Source organism: Hippopotamus amphibius, chromosome 7 (assembly GCF_030028045.1).
Source record: "Hippopotamus amphibius kiboko isolate mHipAmp2 chromosome 7, mHipAmp2.hap2, whole genome shotgun sequence".
Classification (NCBI taxonomy): Eukaryota; Metazoa; Chordata; class Mammalia; order Artiodactyla; family Hippopotamidae; genus Hippopotamus; species Hippopotamus amphibius.
In genome coordinates, this window is record NC_080192.1 from 25,628,888 (window position 1) to 25,652,178 (window position 23,291).

The 23,291-nt window shown below is 38.5% G+C and overlaps 1 protein-coding gene across 6 annotated transcripts in view; it reads left to right on the forward strand.

Annotated features, from left to right (window-relative positions):
• The window catches only part of FGD6 (FYVE, RhoGEF and PH domain containing 6), a 110,172-nt gene that overhangs the window by 22,110 nt on the left and 64,771 nt on the right, over positions 1–23,291 (forward strand). For 5 of the 6 annotated variants that reach the window (XR_009054753.1, XR_009054755.1, XR_009054754.1 and 2 more), the window contains exon 3: positions 13,206–13,359. Coding sequence is in view for 3 of the 6 variants with exons in the window: in XM_057742296.1 (XP_057598279.1) it covers positions 13,206–13,359 (154 nt within the window). In the remaining 3 variants the exon portion in view is untranslated. The remainder of the gene's footprint in view (positions 1–13,205; positions 13,360–23,291) is intronic. The other variant, XM_057742297.1, reaches the window with a different exon arrangement.

A 23,291-nucleotide genomic window follows, 5' to 3' on the forward strand; every position in this document is an offset into this window, starting at 1 on the left:
TTATATATATGGGGAAATGCTCAAAACAGTTTAGCTACAGAAAACATGTTTTCCCTTATAGGGTAAATTATTCATAAAATTATCTCAGGATTTGAACATCTGTCTGTCGGAATATATTATTTCAGACTCTTTGCTCCATTGTCTCCAAATAAAGTGTCTCGTGAACCCCAGTATGGACAAATTGGATATCCAGATGGGAAAGATGTAAGAGTCTTACCTAAGAAAGTTATGAAGTCTTTTAGAAAAATGTTAACTTAAGAAAACTCCTTGCCTTTTTCTTTTAGTATTCTCACTCTGTAACAGGTAAAATCCCATGTCTTAGCTGTTAAGAAGCCAGGTAAAATATGCCTATGGACTTGCACAGATAACCTGTGAAACCTATTTAATAGATTCCATCTTTCCTTAATGTAGTCCATACTGTTTCTGTTTAACAGGTACTCACTGCACATTGTGCTGAGCACCATATTTGGGGAAGGATAAGAGGAACTCTTAAAATGAAAATCAGTACGAAGACTTTAGTGAAGAGTATAAAATAATGATCTGAAGGGCTAAAGTTTTCTGTGATTATTCAGGAAATGGGTTTTCGTCTTAATAAAAATGCATGAAATCTTTTTTGTAGGACAACATTTAAATTCTATAAAAATAAGAGTAGCTGTAATAGGCTCAGCAGCTTTTTCGATGGTAAAATGAGTTTATGTTTTTACACCCAGTGGTTACTTGATTAACTGTTGGTGCTTTCATACTGTGGCTCAAGTGAGATCTTAGCCATTTTCTGGAATGGGGCTTCATTAGACTGATTCTCGATGGGAGGACTTCTAAGCCAGTTTCATTCATATTGAGCCCTCTCACTGTTAAGAAGCAAAGCTGTATTTTGTTTTTGTTTTTGTTTGTTTTTGAGAAACACAGCATTTTAGTAGATGAAATACTGCAGTACGTGCAAGGTAAAAACTTGGCATGGGGGGGAAGAAAAATCACTCTGTAGTGTAAATTAAAAAATAAAACACACATTCACAGTAGCTTTCCCCCCATTTGCAAATCACATGACAAACTCATATTCTTTCCACATCAAGTATACGCCTAATCCATCACGATAGAAACAAAGTATTTTCATAGGCTCTTTTATACTCTACAAATTAATGTCTTCTCTGCCTGCTCATTGAAATTTTGGCCCCAGTAAATATTTCTGCTGGCCTTTCTGCTAATGTTCTGTGAGTGGATCCGTAAGTAAAATCTGAGTATGAACAGAGGTGTTGGAGTTTATAGAAGCCCCCATTTCACTCTGCTTACCCGATACTAAGGTAAAAACATTCCTTCTTCCCTGGGTTTACCTGACAGGGAACTTATCTTTTTCCCTGATGAGGAAACACTAGACACTCCAGAAGATTAGAAGTGTGTTCATTTATAAGCTGTCTACAGGAAACACACTGAAAATCATTTCTGTAATCCACATGTCAGCATGGTCTGATTTTTTTTTTTTTTTTTTTTTTTTTTTTTTGCATTTTGGTGAAGGTCCAGTTGAGGATGGCTGTCTCCAGCCCATCCTTTCTCTTGCCTTTGACCTTTCCTTCCCAAGTATTACAAAAATGCTGTTTAAGAGGAATGCTTGAAATAATTCAGATAAGTAAGCTTAGAGAAGGAAGAATGGGGGTTTTCAATTCTTTGCGTGTTGTTTTTTAATTATAAAAGGTGTATAGAAAACTTGTTTTAAAAAAAAAGTCAAATTGTACATAAAGTGAGAAGTAAATGCTCCCTCCTTTCCCTCTCATTATCCGCCTCTGTTCCAGTTGAGAGAAAGGGGTTTTGAGGGTTTTGTTTGTGTGTTTGCTTTTTAATATGGAAAGTTTTAGAATAAGTGGAAAGTGTAGGGGTAGTTCATCTCTGTCCCTAGGAGGCTATTGTTATCTTGGAGGTACAGGAGAAAGGCAGAGGCTGTCAGTGCTATTTCCCCCTGGGCAGGAACAGCGGCTTCCTTCTTGCGTGTCATCTCAGGGCCTAACACCAAGCCTAACCCACCCGGAGCTCAGTAAACGGCCAGGGTAACACACGTCACAGATGGAGGAGTGGATGACACTTTGTCTTTCTACCTGCTCCTTATTTTTCTCCTTTTCCCCTCTTTCCTGGTATCTTAATTTCTCCTTATTTTCCTCCTCTCTTCTTTTTTTGTGCTTTTAGCTAGTGCTCAGTGCGGAGGATCAGTGTTTTAAAGGCCTGTCTAATAGACTCTTTCTGCTATTTAGTCCCACGTGAAAGTCTGTACACGTACTTGATAAAGTGAGGTTCATATTAGCAAAGAAATCAGCAATTTCGTTCCACAAGTGATACTTGCTTCTTATGTCATTCATAGGCCATTTCAGCCTGTATTTGTCTTTGAGGTTGCCATCGTGATCATTATGTACCAAAGAGGGAGGAAACTAGCTTTTAGAAAAAGGTACTTTTAAAAAAGTGTCTTGAGACCTAGCAGGATACCTCTAAGTCATTTATGTTGGTGACTGAAATCCTTTTGGAAACAGGATACTGTATTGTGATAGGTGTGAAACTGTGAATATTCTGAGCTTTGGGTCTTACTGTACAAGTAGTAAGCTACCACAAGGAAGCAGTGAAATTAAACATGAAAAACAAGCCCAGGAGTGACCTACAAAACCACAGTTCACATGATCTCACTTCAGGAGTTCTTTACTCAGATGTGTGCGCTGGTGATGAGCTGTTTCACATGACAGATGATGCAGAAGCTTCTCTCTGTAGTCCTTTTTGCTAGAAGTCTAGACTTTTAAGTGTCTAGAGTACTAATCTATTTTTTTTAATATTAGTGGCGACACCCTAAATATATATATGAGGAGATAGTGCACACAGGCAAGTGAGCTTTCTCTGTCTCAGGCATTGTTAGAGCATTATTTGCATTAATTCATTTAATCCTCATAAAGCCCTGTCAGGTAGGCACTGTGATTATCCCCATTTCATGGGTGAGGAAACCAGGGTATAGTGAGGTTGCGTCAGTTTCACTTAGCTAGTGAGTGGCTGAGCTAAGATTCAAACAGGCAGTTTTGCTCCAAAGCAGAGTGTTGCTAGCATCTACTTCTAGAAATGTATGAAACTATGATGAAATGTTTGTGACCCTGTCAAAAGTGAATCTGTTTCTCTCACTTCTTGAATGCTTCTTTATTTTTACTTCCCTTCCATTTTCTCTGACACTAGCTCTAAAAGATGTTACTCACATTTGATAGAAATGTTGTGATTTTTTTGTTTGTTTGTTTTGTTTTCCAGTCAGGGGAGCTAAAGATAAATGAGGAGCTCGTCAACAGTGTAACTAGTGGAAAGATACACTGATGCTAAGAGTGGGGGACAAATGTGTGTCCTTTCTTGATGCTGCGTACGTCCTGCCAGTCTTGAAAAGATGGATCTGTGTCCCCAGTGTACTCTAAGAAATGGGTTCCATATGGGTGTCTGGGGTTATTGATGATTTCTAGTTAGTCTAGAATAGACCTTAAAGACGGTTATATTGTGGACAGTGTCTGAGGAAGAGAAATGGTAAATAGAATTGTTCATGCATAATTTTAAGTAAGGAAATGGACTGATTTTTTAATGAGTGACAGTTTACCCTTTCCCTCTCTAGCTATTTATGGGCTCCCAAGAAGCCTCCTATCTTTTCCCCCATGTCAGTGGGAAATCTCAATTACAGGTTGTGGTTCCTGTTAGAAAATGGGAACACTCAACTAGGCTTGGATAAAATAAGATCTGGGTCTGTAAGCTGATGTCCTTTTGGTTTAACTCTGGTTTCCTTGTAATTCCCCACTATTTTGTCATAGTGGGGTCAGTATTTAATGTAACATTTAATTTTGTGTAATATGGAATATGTCATATTTGTGTAACACAACAATAATACCTTTAACTCGAGAATGGCTTGAGTTTATCCTGGCAGAGTCTGTTTACATGTATATGCAAAGTATAATTAGGTATTCCTGAAGCTAAAGTTCATATACCCTTCAATATGATTTCTCAGGATAATCCTGTTAGAAACCATCAGTGCACCTTATCTGAGGGAGCAGAGTGGGAAGAGCAACTAGTAGTTAGGCCATTTGGGCCCTCTTGGCTTTCCCCAGATGTCAAGGCAGAACACCTTTACGAGGCCTTACACCATTGTGGTTTCATACTGAGTCACAATCAAGAGCTTAGCACAGGCAGAGGGCCTGGTCATATTTTCCAAAAGTCTCAGCACCTTTCCAGTGACTGTTAGGATTATGATGAAAAGACATTAGCAGAAGCAGTGTGGCGTGTATGACTGACACAAAAACACATGGCCACCCTGTTAAGAGGTAGTCAGGGTGAGCTGTTCATCTCTACCTACTCACTACCCGGTCTTATTCCGCTAACCTGACTTCCCCGCTGGGTTCCCTGCTCTAGTGTTAGAACTTGATTAAGCCAAGGGGAGGGGTTGGATTTGGATGCCCAACTCCTATCATGGATGGATGATGTCTCTTCTCTCTTGCCTGCTTGCCAGCCATGTTAGCAGTAGGAACCTCTTTCTAACTAGAAAATCTGTAACTTCTCATCACACAGAAATGCACTCATCTCTCACCCCTCATCACCCTCCACATCACTTCCATTGCTACTTCCAAGCCTTTGCTCACAGTTTCCGCTCCTGTCCTCTTCCTCTTAGGAGGCCTTTGCTCCTCCTTTCATTACTGGAGTCTCTTCTCCCAAGTGCCTGTACCTGCAGTCTCTCTGACTGCCCCAGTCTGCATGGGGTACTTCTTTCTCTGGTTCCATAGCCCTTAGTGCACTGCCTTTAACATTTAGCATGCGCTTACTTTTAGTTGTTCTCTTTTTAGAAAATGGTCCCTGTCTTTACGCTACGTGCTGTGGTTATCCTGATTCCTTTTGCCTTTATCAGTTTAAGAAAGTTTCAATTAGCAGGTAAAAAAGAAAATCAACCAATAGAATTTACAGTTTGAACATTATCTGTGACTAATTCTACTAGATTATCTTCACCCAGCCCCTAAAATATGATGCATTTTAAGCCCACAATAAATATTTATTAAGAATGAATGACATAGCAGTTTTATATATATTAAATATTATGAAATATATATGTGAAAATATATGTATATATGTACAATAAATGTGTCTGTGTGCATGTCTGTGTATCTAAATATGAAGTGCCCTCATGTATTCATTCCAACCTCATTATTTCTAGTGGGCTTTATTTGGTCTGATACTAATGAGCTACACATTACATAATGAGGAGATAAAGGGAAGAAATGATTTTGGGTCAACATCTCTAACTTTATTTAAACTTCTTTTCTTTTCCCCAAAATAAACACCATCTTTGCTACAATGAGAAAACTGGATTGGGAACCTGCTGTATTTTATTTGGAGGCAATTCTAAGCTCAATAGAATGCTTTTCTATTTGTATTCATGAAAAGATTTCTATCTATATTTCTGAAAGAGCATTTTAAAGAATCGTTCCTCAAACCCCCTAAGAAAGCAAAATTGCTGGTAATGAAATGTTTGGTACTTATTTTAGCTAGTGCTTGTTTCAGGAGACATTTTTATAACAATTTATTCCACTGTGGCTAGGAACAGCTCAGGCTCTAACCAGATGCCTCTCAGCTAAGCTAGAGGGGCAGGAGTGTCTGTTGGATTGTAATTGGCCTTGGGCTCCTTCTTTGTCCTGAAGATTGGACCAGGAACCCTGGAGGGCTTGATCCTCACAGGCCCGGAGTTCTCCCCCAACCCAGACAGCACTGCAGGAGGTGCCTAATGGTATAGTGGTGTTTACTGTGGTCAATGGTTATGTGGTTACTCTGTGGCACCTACAGATCGTTGAACAATCCCTTTACAACCTTTTCTCTTTTTAAAGCTATGGACTGGCTGGCCAGAAGGTCAGTCCTCCTACCAATGATCTAGAGACTCAGGCTAATGGTTTTCCTAAATAAACTCCTACAGGCTGTAAGGGAAGGCATAGTCTATGTACCTTGCCCACGTAAGAAGTAGTTTAAGGGAAGAAATAAAGGCAGTCTTGAAAATGTGCAGAAATCCAAACCTGGGGTGTGGGGAGAAAGGAACAGGAGTTTCTCTTTTTCTCCCTTCCTCCCTCCCTTCCAATATAATTTTCATCTCCCTGCGAAGAAATAAGCTATCCCTAAAGAGTTGGTGCTCTGAACCATCTTTTACAAAACTTTTCAAAGTTTCAGAGTTTGTGGGATGTGTATATGTGTGCATTGTCTTTGAAGAAGTAAGTAGAAATGTTTTTAAAAGCACCAAAGGGTAAATAATGAAGTCTCTCTCTTATCTCAGGCCATAATCCCAGAGGCAACCATTGTTATCAGTTTCTTCTGACTCTTTCTAGAGATATCTACTAGCATAGTTGTGTTTGCCTGCCTGTGTGTATACATTTTATATTCATACATGTGTATATGTATATACACATGCGTACATATATATGTGTGTTTTTCCTTTTACACAGATGAGTACCCACTGCTCTGTGCCTTGACTTCTTTTTAATCTAGCAGTATTCTTGGAGAGCAACCTATATCATTGTGCATAGACCTGTTCCATTTTTTAAACAGCTCTTCAGTAATTCATTGTATGGATGTGCCCATTTTATTTAACCAGTCTCCTATTAATGGCCATTGATGGGAACTCCTTTTAAAACTGCTTCTTTGTCATTAAACCTTATGGACTCTGAAATCCACGTACATAAAGTGGATGTGAACTTCTGGGGAGGTTCTCTTCTACTTTAAGGAATTTTGAATTACATTTTTTTTAACCAGTTTTCAGAGTTGTCCTTCTCATGACTGTATTTTAAATAGCAGCCTCAGTGTACTGATCCTGATTTTGTTTTTGTCAGTAGAGTACAATTTTAGGACTCCTAGTAAGAAATGCATTTCTGGGGAAAGGGATGGTAATGGTATTTATAAGGGTGGAAGTTGCCCCTGGAAAATGAAGCAGGCCTGTTTTTCAAAGTGCATCACTAAAGCCTGGCATTCCTTCTTAGAGTCACCCAAAGCCAGGTGTTTTGTTGTTGTTGTTATTTTTTTTGTTTTTGCTTTTTTTTTTTTCAAAGCCGGTTTTTAAATAATCTAGTCGATATTTCAGGGGATGCTGGATGTTTTTCTGTGTTTCGTTTCCTGAAGCCATAGAACCCCAGCTTGGTAGTTTTAAAGGCTTGGTTGTTAACACCTCTAAAATTCATGGACCAATGAGTAAAAACACGAATTGTGTACATTTTACGATGCAAGTTTTTGTTTTTACACTTCTTTTTGGTAACAAAATCCTGCTGTGCTATCCCTTATTTTCGTGATTTTGTTTATCAATATTTGTATTCTGTTATTAATCAAAATGTTTAACTCCAAAAAGCTAGTATACTACATACATATGTTAAATCAAGATAATAAAATCACTAATTTTTTTAAATTAAAGGTTGCCCTAAACTTTAGGCGCTCTCAGATACCTTTGTGGGGCGGATATTTCTGCTCTCAAGCTGTCATAACATCAGCCATCTACAGCCTTACATATTATGGAAGCATCAGTGTTTAGTTTTAGTCAAAGCAGTTAGTAATGGAGAAGACCTATCGGATGATCTGCTTTGCCTCTCAGCACAGAAAGTCACACTTGAACCCGATTTTTGAAGTCAGATAAGCTTGTTTCAGACTCTGTGTTATCTCTCAGCTTTTATGTCCTGTCGCCCTGGCTCTGCACAGGCTTAAAATAATTATGCAAGATGCTGTGTTTGGAAAATGTGAAAACATGACATGAATATATGAAGTCCTGTTTTATTAGAGGACGAAAATGCCTGTGTAGGGCTAATTCCCAAGTTGTGCCATGTTTCCTAAAAAAAGTAGAGAGAAAAATTGCTTATTTTAGGGGTAGTTCCCAGGAAAATCATGTGAGTAGAGGGTAGAGAAAATTCCACATGTACTGCATAATCGAGAAGAGGGCCTGGAAATAAGACAAGGACTGGTTTTTTAATTGTTTTTTGTTGATTTGATTGATGGTTTTCAACCTGACACTGAAATCTGCAATTCCGTAAGAGAACTGAAGTAAAAGAGTAAAAAGTTTTCTGGGGAAACTTAAATAGAAACAATTTTCCAGTGAAAAATTGTAAACCTATTTTATATACTTGGCATATTATAATACATAACTTATTTTAAAAGTTTTTTTGCTAATTTTTCCATGTAACGTTCATCTTTCAAGTTTTCCTTGGTAGTTTTTCCTGCTCATTCTGGGGTAAATATGAAAGCAGCCAAAGGAAACAGATAATCACCAAGTCATAATGAGACAGCACTTGCGAAAGAATTTTAACATCCCAAGGACTAGCAGGTTCTGTTCTGTTTGGTCCAGGAGTAGAAAGAAGAGACAGAGAAAGATGACAGAAGTTCAGATTCACATGTTGTGACTTGAAAATGAGAAAGAAACTTTGAAGGTGAGAATATTGGAATAAACTTCTTTCTTCAAATTTGGCAGGAATTACATGGAGTATTCTTTGTTTATGGGGCTCAGAATAAAATCACAGGCAAGAAAGGAAAAAGATAACTGGATTTGTCAACAGCCAAGGACAGGCTTCAGTACTTTGAATGCATTCTTCAGTTAACTGCTCCCGTTTTCCTTTCTCTGCCATCCTTGGCCTTCTCTCCTCCCCTTGCCAGACTCTTTGATTTAATAGACGTTCACAGGGGTGTTTTGGTGGTGAACCCTGGAAACTTTTATGCTGGCTTGGCACTGTGCAGGTTTTATGTTCCTAAAAACTCTCCAAGGAAATGGATTAAATAAGTATTTTTAAAAAGACAATTCCTTTTAAAAAAGAGATCATCCTTGATGTGACTGTGACATTTTACCTGAAAGAGAAATTTGATATACTTACAATATAAGATGTACTGTTTATGTATAGAAAATAACGTAATTTTTTTAAAAAGTGATGGCGGTAAATAATCATCACTCCAAATGCAAGGATTGTTGGCATGTGGGACTGAAGAAACAATTGCTTAATAAGTACACATTTACTTCTGGCTTTACTTGTCTCTGTTTTTTCCCCGTGTACTTGAAAAAAAAATTATTTTCTAGAAACAAGGCTCCTTGTTAGAAGCGAATCTGACTTGGAAAGGATGGGCTGGGGAAGGAGAGCCTAGTTTTGTTTATTTGTTTTTTAATATTTATTTATTTATTTGGCTGTGTAGAATACATGGATTCCGTAGTTTCAGCACGTGGGCTCTCTAGTTGTGGCGTGCAGGTTCTGGAGTGTGTGGGCTCAGTAGTTGCGGCGCGTGGGCTTAGTTGCCCTGCACCATGTGGGATCTTCGTTCCCCGACCAGGGATCGAACCTTCGTCCCCTGCATTGGAAAGCGGATTCTTAACCACTGGACCACCAGGAAGTCCCAGGAGAGCCCAGTTTTGACTCTGTTTCTGGTTGTTGTTACAGCTTACTGTCCTTTTACTTCAGTTATCAAATTATGTAATACCTAGGCAGGAACATGTGGAGGAAACACTATGTCCTGTTCCTTTGACCCTAAACGTAGACTGTGTTAGGATGTTATCGTCTGACAGTGGGAAGGAAGTGTGAGGAATGGAGGAGCCTGAACTCAGTGACTGGCGAGGTAAGGAATCCGTGTTTCAATATCAGGAATCTAGAATTATTACATAGCTTTGAAAGCGGTTCATGGTTCCATGGAAAAGTAGAGTAATCATGTGGAGATGAACATGTGTGTGGATACTAGGTGCCGTCTTTCCTGATTTTGCTGCTGACCCCGTTATCTTTCCTTTAGAATCAGATTCTTTGTTGACATATTTCTGTTTTGGTTGATGCCACCCTCATTCTGCTGGTGACTGTTTATGAAACCTCGAAGAAAGACTCGCGTTTTTCCCCACCTCTCTACCCTAGCTCTGGTGATTTTGTTTTCCCCTCTTATACCCAGCCCTTCCTCTCAACTCCTGATGTAGCCGCCCTGGCTGAGGCTCCCTGCACTATTGAAATTACCCTCTAGCTCTTCCTCCACTTCTGTCACTGTGCCTACCCCCATTTCACCCTTAGTTCATTGGTTTGGGGTTACAAGATAAATCCTCCTAAAACCCCACTTTGCTCTACTCACTTTCCTCCCTCCTCCTAAGCTTCAGAAATCATTATCCTTCTCTACTGTTTACCATCCAAGTAAGTGGGGAGCTCCTTTAGCTTCGACTTACACTCTGAGATCATCAATGTGATCTCACTGATGCTAATAAACAAGGATATCCTTGCCCCTGATGCATGGATGGGGTGGGGGGAGGGAGGAAGGTGGTGTGCTTACAAAGCTCGATTGACTGAAGAGGTGCCGTTCCCGTCTCTGTTGGCACTAACAAGAAAGAGGTATGGTAGTGACATGCAGCTTGGAGGTATAGTAGGGAAGTCTTTGAGGTCTACTGGATGGTTTGAGTCTCCTTGTTGAAAGCCTACAAGATGAGTATAAACTCTTTAGCTATTGTTCATGCTTGTTGACAGCCTGGCACCTGTCGTCTTCTCTAAACTTGTTTTCCGTTAATTACTTACAGGAGATTCCTGTTGAAGCCAAAATGGTTTTTCTCTTTGTTTTGTGAATACCAACATTCCCACTTCTACACCATTGATTATGATGCCCTTTCTCGTTTAAACCACACAGTTTTTCCCGTATTCCCCCCAAACCTTTCTTTGTGATCACCGCTACCATGTATACTATCTGAACTAATGAAAGTCAGTACCCATTGATTTCTATCATTTTTGTTCTTTCAGAAAAAAATTCATTGAGTGCGTATTACATATCAAGTAGTATGCTGGGGATTCAGCTGAAAAAGACAATTTCCTTGCCTTGGGAGTTTACATTTTAAAAAGAGAAATATACCACCAAGTAACATGAAGTAGGATTGAGAAGAGCCGGGTAAACTAATTCGGGATAGGGAGGGGGTGGTCAGGAAAGGTTTTCTGTAGGTAAGCAATTTTCAGAACTAAAATCTCCCAGAGTTTTATGGTGGTATGTTTTGATCCATGTTTTTAATTTATTTAAAGCTAATTTATTTATTTATTTTTTGTCCCCTTGTTCTTAAATGTTAGCTTTTGTAAACATTTATACCCCTAAATGGATGTGGCAACTAACTGGTTACTACTTCTTAATAATCTGCTCTGAATGTTGATCCAAGAAACACCTCTTAGCACTGTTTAAACAAAATAAAGCTACATTTCCTCACAGGTGCCACAGCCCTATTACTGATTATTCGAAATTTTTATACTGTGGAGTCCAAAAGAGCTCACAGATGGGCTGATCCAAAAAAACAAATTACTGGGGTTTTGTTACAACCAGATTCTGATTCAGTGGGGTGGGGCGGGGACTGAGGTTTTGTTCTTTTCAAAAGCTTCCTGGTGAGGCTGAAGCTGCTAATAGATTATGCTTTGAGTAGCAGGGTTTCAGAGTATCTCTTCAGAGTTGAAGAGGGAGAATTAAGATAAAAACAGGTTGAAGGTGTACTTTCTTCTGTTTATAGGGATGGATCCTGCATTCTGTACATCCTAGCTCTCATTTACTGTCACTCATCTAAATCAGCTAATTTCCCAGCTGGGTTGGGCTCCTATCCTGGCACCCAGAGACAAGTGAATCTTGCCAGTGATTTGACTAGAAAGCTTCCACTCTCCACCCTGCTCCCCGCCCCAGGGGTGAGTCTTCTTCGTGTCATGGGGACCTATGATAAGATATGCACCCACCTAATTGAGGCTGTGATACAATTCCCTGAGGCTCCCAGCCACTGAGTAATAGGAAACCCCTACTTCGGCAGAAGGAAGTGTTCCTTTTGGCCTTCTGCCTCCATCCAGCTGGTTTGTGTAACAGTTGGGCTCCAGGAATGGCTTCTGAGGCGAGTCTGTATCCTACAATGTGTAATCAGCAACTGGCAGCAAATTTATCTTTAGCTTTTAAGATTCCCGTTAGAAATTCTCATAACCTGGAGGACGCTTGGCAGTTGAATGACCTGCCCATGACCTGAGAAAGGAACCTGCCAGAATGAAATGCAACTATCTTTTTATTCTGCGTAAGTGTTTCCCCTGATGATTTTCTATGGCTCTTTTCCTGACTCTTCTATTCTGCAGGTATTCTTATAGACTGCAGACAGGAAAGCAGTTGCTGCAGGCAATTTGTTCCTGAGTCTTTACAACTAAAGCTAGAAAGAATTATTTCTGTTTTCTTCCTTGGGAACTTTCCTATGGAATTTCCCCCCACTGATTGGATTGCAACAATGGCTTTTAGATTCAAGATATCTGTCCCAGTGTAGAGTGAGAAATGTGGTTGATGTCAGGCTGATAAGGAGGAGTTGGTAACTGGTACAGGGGTTTTCAAACTTTAGCCTGTATCCCTTAGGAGCCCTGCACCTCTAGGGTTTCTGATTCAGCAGGTCTGGAGAAAGCCCGAGAATGTGTGCCCATCCTCATTCCTTCCGATGTCTCGTGATGTTGTTACATGAAAGGCAGTTGGTGGTAACCAGAGAGGTGGGCACATGTCCACAATAGCACCTATGATCATCATCTTACCTCCCAATCCTTGTAGATTTGTTAATTGCTTAAAAAAAAAAAACAAAAACAAGAACAAACCACAGAGGCCCAAGGAAGCAGCACCTCTCCTGATGTTGGAACATTAACGTGGTTGGTAACCCAGACCACCTCTTGTGAGGCTTCTTGTTTTGTGCTAGTAGAGATATGATTATCTAGAGGAAGGATATATTAAAGGATAGGATGGGGGCAGCTAGGAAACTTGCTCCTTACCTATCTTCCTATCACAGAAATACATGTTGGCTTTTTTAATTTTTAAAATTTTATACAATTTTAAAAGTTACTTTCCATTTATAGTTATTACAAAACATTGGCTGTCTTCCCCATGTTGTACAATACATTTGAGTCTGTCTGACACCCAATATGTTGTACCTCCCCCTGCTGCTGCTAGTAACCACTAGTTTGTTCTCTGTATCTGTGAGTCTGCTTCTTTTATGTTATATTCACTAGTTTTTTGTAAAAATACATGTTTTTCAGGATGATCCATTTTAAACCCAAAAGGAATTTGGGTTTTAACAACTGAGATAGGGAGAGAGAAGGGAGGCTTTGGTTGATCTGACTCTTTCCATCCCTCCAAATCCCTTAGGTGTGCCTTGCTTACATCACACAGTTTGTTTTGGTAGCATTCCTTGTTTTCAGAGGTGACTAATGAGATACTTTCTATTGCAGCAGTTCTGGAGCATCCCAGGAGGGACACAATGATCTGGACCTTGGTCTTGGTGACCTTCCTTCAGATGAAGAGGAAGTCATCAACAGTTCTGATGAAGATGATGTCAGCTCTGCTTCTAGTAAAGGGGAGCCTGACCTGCTGGAAGATAAACAGGTATGTTGTTGGTATTTAAATGTTTCTACTTTTGCATTTGTTGGCTTCTCAGGACACTCAGAAGTAATATTTATTAACATGATGGGCATAAAATCCCTGCTTAGGTTTTTAAAACTTATAAAACATCTTTCTAGTTCAGATTTAATTCCTGCTGTAATGTGGTACCTGAGATGGCTTCATGTTTCCAAGAACATACCTCTTAGAGATTATTTAGTAATTTTTGAGAAATTAATTTTGGTGATGCCCGTTGGTTTTCTTTTGCTAACAAAACCCCTTTTAGGATTGCTCCTTGAACTGCCGGTGATTCTACTTGAAAGAAGGGAATTAGATGCATTTCAGACTCAATCAAATCTTTTGAAGGATAGAATAAACATTACTGTCAGCAGTACATCAGGATTTGCTTTCAAATAATCCAGTATGTGTGTGTTTTCTGTATACATGAAGCAGGATTGTCCATGTACTGGTAATTATTTAAGATGTATCATAGATACCCGGGGATTCATTATATTGTTTCTCTAACTTGATATGTCTATTTCATTTTAAATCATTATTCTTTGAATAAAGAAATAATTACAGTGGAAAAAATTAGTATATCAGCATTATCCCCAGAATGTGTTGAAAAGTTACAGGAAAGTGGAATTTGAAAGGATTCATAATAGCAAGCATATCAAGCCATAGAGAAAATCCATGTCACTTAACTCCTATGCCATAATTTATCAAACCATTTTGCTTCCTGCTTAATATATTTTTGCTTTGTTTAAAATCATTTTCAGCCTTAAATGAATGGCACATGTTGTATAATTGTCTAGATTTAAATTCTAGCGCCACCACATATGATCTGAGTAACCTTGGACAAATTATTTAACCTCTTTAGGCAAAAGAGCCCCATGTTATGAAGAAAAAGATAGTACTTATCTTGGGGAAGGGGGGAAAAAAAGGTAGTACTTATCTCATAGAATTGTGACAACTACATTAGTTGATATGTGTATAGTCTTGGAATACTGTGTCCTGTATATGGTAAGAACTCAATGACTTTTGTTATTTATTACTTTCCAGACTTCATCTCTATGCTGTAAAGTATTGGATCATGGGGTTGGGAGTAACAACTAGTTTCTTTTGGAGGGGGGGAGTGATGAAAATGTTCTAAAGTTAGACTGTGGTGATGGTTGCGCAACCCTAAATATATTAAAAACAATTGAATTATACATTTTAAAAGCACAAAAATATATTGTATGGAATGCGAATTATATTGTAATACAGTTGTTAAAGAAAATTAAAAATCCTGATACAGGGGAATTGGTGGTGCTAAGTGGAAGATTAGTATAGTCGTGCATATCGTGTAGTCCTATATACATCAGTCCAGGATGGGCCGCAAGTGTGGCTTTTGCCAACTAATAATTCAAGGAAAGAAGTTGATAGTTTCCGAAAGAAGTGTTTGGAGTCGAAGCTTAATAGTTCTGGAGGTCAGAATTCCAAAATCAGCATGTTGGCAAGACCACGCTCTCTCTGAAACCTGTAAGGGAGGATCTTTTCTTACCTGTTCCTTGTGGTTTGCCGGCATTCCTTGGAGTTCCTTGGCTTATAGCTACAGCACTTCAGTCTCTGTCCCCATCGTCACATGGTTGCTCCCTTCATGTGTGTGTGTCTGTGTCTCCTCTTCTTATAAGGACAACAATCATATTAGATCAGGTGCCCACTGTAGTCCAATATGACCTCATTTTAACTTACTAATTACATCTGAAACACCCCTATTTCCAAATAAGGTCACATTCTGAGATCCTGGGAGTTACAACTTGAACATTTATTTTAGAGGGACATAATTCAAACCATAACAGGCACCATATTCCATGGACATATAATGGGCACATTACCAATAAGTGTCTAGATGCCAATAACATTCCCTTGTGCTAGACTCAGTCTTAGTAAGAGGATAGAAGAAAGAATATGTGCCACTGTGCCCTTGTCTTAACTTTGTGAAGGAAAAGCAAACTGATGTTCAAAAAGTTATTCCTGGAAAGGTAAAAGTACCACTATTAAAGGAAGAAAATTACCCTGCACCACACCTGTGTGCCTATGCTTATCTATATGCAGGTTATTAGACTTAATTTTCAGAATCGTCCTTGGATATAGATCTGATATATGTCCTGTTTTTCTCCTTTTCACATGAAGAAGAGGAGTTTTTTAAAACAGGTTAAGTAACTTGCCTTGGAACCTCCTGAATTGAGGTTTTTTTTTACCAAAAACTGTCTCTGCTAATAACTTGGTATAAGCCACAGAATCTGAATGATTTTGTTTGTTTTTTTAAAATATTTATTTATTTATTTGGCTGCACCGGGTCTTAGTTGTGGCATGCGGGATCTTCACTGATGCATGCAGGATCTTTAGTTGCAGCACATGGAATCTTTAGTTGCAGCATCTTCGTTGTGGCATGCTGGATCTTTTAGTTGTGGCGTGTGGAATCTTTCTTTAGTTGCGGCATGTGGGATCTTTAGTTGTGGATGCAAGATCTTTAGTTATAGTATGTGGGATCTAGTTCCCCGACCAGCGATTAAACCGGGGCCCCTGCATTGGGAGCATAGAGTCTTAACCATTGGACCACCAGGGAAGTCCCCAGAATCTGACTGATGTTGATAGAACATGTTGGGGTGGGGGTGAGTAGCCATTCTAATGTTGTTGTTTTTTTTTCCCCAAGTTTTTAGTTTTATGTTTTTTGGTCTTTACTTTCAGTGCTTAATAAATGATTGTTTAAAAATGAGATCTATTCATTCTGCTTCATTGTGGTTAGACTATTCACCACTGTTCACCTCTCCTAAATATTGACTTCCCTGCCTTTGCCCCCCAAATTTTCTTTGTAAAACAGCTCATATGATATATACCCTCATGAAGAGAGGTGAAAAGCTAAAAAAACATTGTTTTTTAGAAGTTAATCGTGTGTCACCTCATTTTGGGGATAATTTAATGATAAAGAGATGTTTCTTAGGCAGATCTGGTTGTTCATTTTTTTTGCTTTTTAGTAGAACTCTTGAGTAATATAGCAGAGGCCTTGGGTAAATTTCCCGGACTATTACTTGTAGTGAACAAATATGAAAAGAACAGAATTAAGAATTTACAAAGCTGGGCTATTATCAGGAGATCGAAACATAAAACTGGGTTTCAGATCAAAGGTTCTGTTTTGGAATTTGTTTGAATTATTCAATGACGTTGACAAAGTGATTTCATTTGTGGCTCGTGTTTCAGCTTCCATGACTGTATACTTTGGGGAGATGCAGTTATTTAACAAGCAGGCTTCTTTGAAACGTGATATAATTTAAGTGAGGACTTTTCATTAACTGAAAAGTTAAGATACAAAATAAGGCCACTCTCTTGCAGTTTTACATCATTGTTTGACAGGTCAGAATCATTGTTCGTACAAGTTGGAGTTAATACAGCTTTTTATTTTGTTTTGTTTTTTGGTTATCTTTGACTTCTATTTTGAAAATGATTGTAATCCACTGAATCATTTTCTAATAGTTACTGTCCCTCTTTAGCTCTGTAGTCTTCCTAGTTTAAAAGGTAAACAGTAGAATACACAGACTCCTAGTATTTTAGAATTGCGTAAGGCCATAATCATCTAGTCCAGCACCCTGCTCTTTGACATGATGAAATAGCTATAATGAGCTTGCTTCTTGTTTGTTTGAGTTTACATGTTCATGTTACTCAACACATATTCAAAAGCAGTGTGCTCTGGTCTTAGATTCTGAGAAGGTGGCAGCTACCCTTGTACACTTGCTTGTTTAGGCGTCTTAAGTGCATAGTGAACTAGGCACTGTGCTCTGTGCAGAAGCAGGGGCAAGGGTGAATAAGATCACAGACTAGAGAGAATTCAGACGTGTCAGCAAATAAACACAATCCACTGGGTTAAGTCCTAAAATTCTACACTAAGAATAATCTTGGAACTTCCCTGGCGGTCCAGCAGTTAAGATTCCACTTTTCCACTGCAGGGGGCACGGGTTTGATCCCTGGGCAGAGAACTAAGATCCCACATACAGGGCAGTGTGGCCAAAAGAAAGTTAAAAAAAAAGATAGATACTAACCTTGCTATCAAATTATGGATATAGTGAATTACTAACGTCAGATTTTAAAGTGATGGAGTAAAAATGGTACCTTCTTCCTTTGGGGAAAGATCTCAGAATAACAAGGAGGATAAGAAATATAAAGAAATATAAACTCTGCCTTCAGTGATATTAGGAGACAGCTAAAACCCCAAATCACAATATATGAGTGAGGGCTCCCATTTCCCACCAGCAGTATGTGAGGTTCCAGTTTCTCCACATCCTCACTGACACTTGCCATTTTCTGAATTCTGATTATACTGTTCTGTGGGTATGAAGTGATATCTCTTTGTGATTTTAACACATTTCCCTTGTGACTGATTATGTTAAACATCTGTCATATATTTATTGGCTGCTCTTATATCTTCTTTAGTGAAATGTCTATTCATCTCTTTTACCCATTTTTAACAGAGTTTTATTGAATTATAAGAATTTTTTATGTATCCTGGATATAGAATGATTTGCAAGTATTTTTTCCCACCTATGGCTTATCTTTTTATTTTCTTTATGGTATCTTTTGAAGCATGAACATTTTTAGTGTATGAAGTTCAGTCTATCGATGTTTTTCCTTTTATGGGTCATGCTTTTGGTGTTGTATCTGAAAACTGTTGGTGTTGTATCTAAAAAGTCACAAAGCTTTTGGTTTTGTATCTAAAAAGTCACAAAGATTTTCTTCTGTGTTTTCTTCTGGAAGCTTTATAGCTTTAGCTCTTACATTTAACTCTAAGATAAATTTTTAGTTAATTTTTGTATATGGCATCAGGTAACATAAAAAATTCATCTCTTTGCTTGTGGATAACCAGTTGTTCCAGCAATTTTCAAGCTTCACGTTTGCTGAAAAAAAACAAAACAAAAAATAAAAAAACCCAACTATCCTTTTTCCCATTGAATTGCCTTGACAACTTTGTCAGAAATCCATTGACCATAAATTTAAGGGTTTACTTATCTGTTTTTTTCGTGTTGATCTACACATCTGTCTTTATGCCAGTACCCACCATGTTCCCCCCAAATTTAAAATCTTAGTTTCTAGAAAAGAAACACATACTTTATAGTCACCAGTCCCAGTGCTGTCTCTGAATCACTGTCACCCTTTGTCTCACTGACTTGCCATGTAACACCTAAGATCTAAATGTTTAATGTTTCAATATAAGGATTTTAAGGTTGAAAGTTCAACACTCTAATTTTACAGATGAGGAATATCAGGCCCACCGTAGAGTTCTCCTAAGTTAAAGTATTGATGTCCCCTGCTATAATAGAAGTATGATATCTGCCTAGGGATAACATTATTATGGAGTCACTCTGCACAATTTTATCTAACTCAGGCCCCGGCAGAGCAAGGTCCTGAATAGGGGGAAAAAAAAAGTTTCAGAGGAGAGCCTTTGCAAGGGGAGAGTGATAAAAAGAGGAAAGGAAATAAAAGGTAGATGCCAAAAATAAAGTACATCTACTTGAAAATTTTGTATAAAGCTGATACACATTTTAAGTGATTCTACTTTTTAAATGTTTCAGCACCTATAGTGTGCCTAGATTTATTTAAAGCTACTAATAAAACCTCCTCTTGACCTTTAAGGGACCTCACATCATTTGAAAATGGAACATGCGGAATCAAGGCTTCAGTTCTTTCAGTGGTTTAGGTTTCTGTTTTTAATTTTTAATGCATTTCTTCTGGCTTTCTAATTTTTAAAAGATATACTATATTTTACAAATATTAAACTTCCTAGCTACAGATGATATAGAGAAATGATTATAATAGAAAGCATTGATTTGCTAAAATATTTTTCAGAAAAACAGTTACTCCATGTATGTGTGTATGTGTATGGCATGCATAGTCATGACTATTAGTGCATGACTGATACGTGGTCTTTAAGATCAGGTTGTGCTTAAGACTGCTTCCGAGGAATGTTATCTACATGTCGTTTAAAAGGTAGGTGAGTGTCTTATGCCCCATCGTGCTCCGTTGAGCAAAACTTATCCAACCTGTTAGCAATCATTCAACAACCTGTCTTAGGAAAGAGGAATGAATGGGGGATAGGGGTCAAATTCATCCATCTAATTGTCCCTTTAAAAAAATAGAGTTTGGGAGCTAAGGTCAAGTAACAAGGCTAATTAGACTAGACTGTTACTCTGATTTAATAATTGATTGTTCTTGAAAGATTACTTTAGGGGACTTCCCTGGTGGTCCAGTGGTTAAGACTGCATGCTTCCAGTGTACGGGGGCACAGGTTCAATCCCTAGTCGGGAAATTAAGATCCCATGTGCTGCACACAGTGCGGCCAAAAAAAAAAAGAGATTATTTTCTTAAGTAGTTGATGTCATAGCCTAGTTTAAATATTTTTGGATAACAATATTTATACCCTGATGGAGGGTTAGAATTTCTTGATATTGTATGTGCATTCTTCTGTAGTAAAATATGAAAACATGGAAGTGACAGATGCACACTGTGAGATCAGCGTTTATTCCTGGAGAAAGAGGGGAACTTAAATGTTATATATATAACAATTTGTTTCATAAAAAGATTTAAACCAAATATTGCAGAATGTTTGGATTTGTAAAATCTCGAGGGGAGAGAAGAGGAGATGTATTTGGTATATGTTTAGCAGTGCATGTTTGTAGGAATGTGCCATGATTAGCAGCAGATAATGAAGAGAGATTCGGGGTGTGATAGAAAAATTTCTGGATTAGATATTGGGAAATCTGGGTTCTCTTCCCAACTCTGCTAATTATCAACTTTGAATCTTGGCAAATCCCTCTTTTAAATGGGTCTTCTAATGTCTATATCTGTGTGACTTCTTATGAGAATAGAAATGATTATGATTTTAAAAACCTAAATTTTAACATGGTGTAAAGCATTGAGGAATGCTTTCCCTGCTTAACTCATTTAAATGCCACCAATGCCTTAAGTAAGTTAATAAAAGTGTTTTAATGTGTATACAGAACATAAACAGACGTACTTTTAAACATCATTAAACTAATTTTCGGAAGAGCTTCACTCATTGTTAAACTGCATCTATTTGTATATATTGGTTGTGACACTGAAATTCTGGAAGCAGTTTTTTTTCTAAATAAAGAAGTAAGGCAAGGTGTGGGTAGGGGATTAAAAGGTACAAACTACTATGTATAAAATAAATAAGCTACAAGAATATATTGCACAGCACGGGATATATAGCCAATATTTTATAATCCATTTAAATGGAGTATAATCTATAAAAATTTTGAATCACTGTGTTGTACACCTGAAGCTAATATAACATTATAAATCAACTACACCTCAATAAAAAAGTAAGTTAATAAAAATTATAAAGTCTTGTGGTCGGCATCACGAGCCAGCAACCTGTACACAGGTCCCTCACTTTGTTTAGTGCTCTGCTGTCACAATCTTGATATGCTTAATAATGTTGAACGACGCCTACATTTTCACTTTGCATCGGATCTGCAACTTCTGTAGCCAATCCTGTAAAAACTGAAGCGTACAAAAGATTCCCTCAGCCTCACGCCTCGTCATCCTGCTCCCTGCAAGTGACTACCACTGATAATTTAGTTTATCCACATGGAGGCTTCTTAGAATAGAATGTGTATTCAAGTGCATACACATCAAGCTTAAATCTTTTTAAAAAAACTTCTAAATTGAAATCTGCACAGAGCCACTGTGTACTCCATCTTCTTGGAAAACTCCATAATCCAGAAGGCTACAAACTTAAAAAAAATATATATATATATATCTGGCCAAGCTGAGCCACACAGCATGTGAGATCTTAGTTCCCCGACCAGGGATCTGCGTTGGAAGGTGGATTCTTAACCACTAGACCACCAGAGAAGTCCCCCTGAAAATTTTTTAAAGGGGCTCTGAAAATCTCAGGCATATGAAGTTGCTACTGAACTGCAGTTTCAGATTTTATATTGGTGTGTTTGTTTGGTTTAAAGCATGTTTCATTTAAAGCTTTAGGGAAATAGCTTAAGTTTCAGAGTATTAAGATACCTATCTCTGATGACATTTCACTTTCTAAAATCTAGTAAAATAAACCCTAAGCCAATCACAGGCTAGTCAAGAATGAAAATAAAGTTTATTCATCAGTTAGGCTCAATTGAACAAGGGATTCACTGTTGGGTACACACAATTATTTGGGGCTGTATTTAGTTAAAAAAGTGGTCAGATTTCTTGGTGAAGGGTAAAGGATTTTTAAAGTAGCTTCACACTGCTACTGTTATTATTTTTAGAGACTTTAAACACTGGGTAAAACTTTGAGATAATCTGAGTTCACTTCCTAACTTTTTTTTTTCCCCAGTTTCAGGTGTACAGCATAGTGATTCAAAACTTTTATGGATTATACTCCACTTAAGGAGGAGAATGAGCTCAAAATGACAAATGAGATCTTTTGTTAGAGACCTTAGGTAAACTATTTCCTTTAATCCTCCTGTCAAGGCTTGGGAGAGATGGTATTATCTTCATTTTATTGATGATGAAGCTGTGGCTCAGGTCTCAGAACCTTCCCTAAGGTTACAAACATCGTATGGCAGAGCAGGAACCCAAACCTCCATCCTTGCAACTTAAGGTTCATGTACTTTCCACAGCCCCACTCTTTCTAGACATTTATTCATTCACACAGAGCTTGTTGACTGCCTACGATGTCAGTGTGCATAGACACCAAGAAGGTTAGACCAGCAGGACTTGCAGGAGACTTACTGGGAGGATTGCCTGTGAGGGGAAAGAGGGAGGGAGGGAGGAAGCAGGAGTGGTAGGAAAAGCCTTGGACTTACCTGCAGGTGTGGCCCTGTGCTAGCAGAGGCGGGAGGAGGGACTGGGCTGGAGCAGCCTCAGGCCAGGGCAGTTCTGAGAAAGTCTTGGCCAGGCTGCTAGGGGGTCTACATCAGGCAGAGGGCACCTGGTCAGCCTTGCTGAGGGCAGCCTGCAGGACTCATGGGCTGATGTTCTTGCTGTGGTGACTGAGTGTGAGCAGCTAGAAGCCTTTGGTCAGCCTGGCTCCCTGCAGCAGGTTCCCTTCAAGGGCTGTCTGTGCAGGGCACCCCCACGGCCACCACCTGCAGCACTGTTCTGTTCTGGTGGGCGTGGGGCAACACTGACTGTGAGGAAGCAAATGGATACCTTCCCCCCCCAAAATAAACCCCCAAAAACAAAAAACTAAGATAGTTCTTTGACTACTTGATGCTCAGGTAAGCAGATATGCTAGAATGAGCCATGATTTCAATTTAGAAAAGAAGACTACTTCACACTGCTACTGTTATTATTTTTAGAGACTTTAAACACTGGGTAAAACTTTGAGATAATCTGAGTTCACTTCCTAACTTTTTTTTTTCCAGTTTCAAGTGTACAACATAGTGATTCAAAACTTTTATGGATTATATTCCACTTAGAGTTATAAAATAAAATATGGGCTCTATCCCCTGTGCTATACAATACATTCTTGTAGCTTACTTATTTTATACATAGTAGTTTGTACCTCTTCATCCCTTACCCTTATCTTGCCCCCTCCCTTCACAATATTATTATTTTTTTCTTCATGGTAAGAATGAGTCACTACCATTATTGTTTTCCTGTGTCATTTTATTAGTGACTGACTACTGGACTGTCAGGATCACTTTTTACCCTCATTGTGACATCAGCTTGTCCAACTGCACTCTGTGCAGCACGAAATAACTGGGTCCTGGTATTGCCAGTGCCGGCATGAATGTACAGAGGCCTCTTTCTAAAACCAGATCTGACATTTCTTCAAGAGCAACATCAGTGCACTTTGCTTTTCATGGCGACAGTCATTTTACCTTACATGTAGTACCTAAAATTTTATGACTGCTTGTTCCTTGTTTACTCTCTTGCCCTTCACTCTG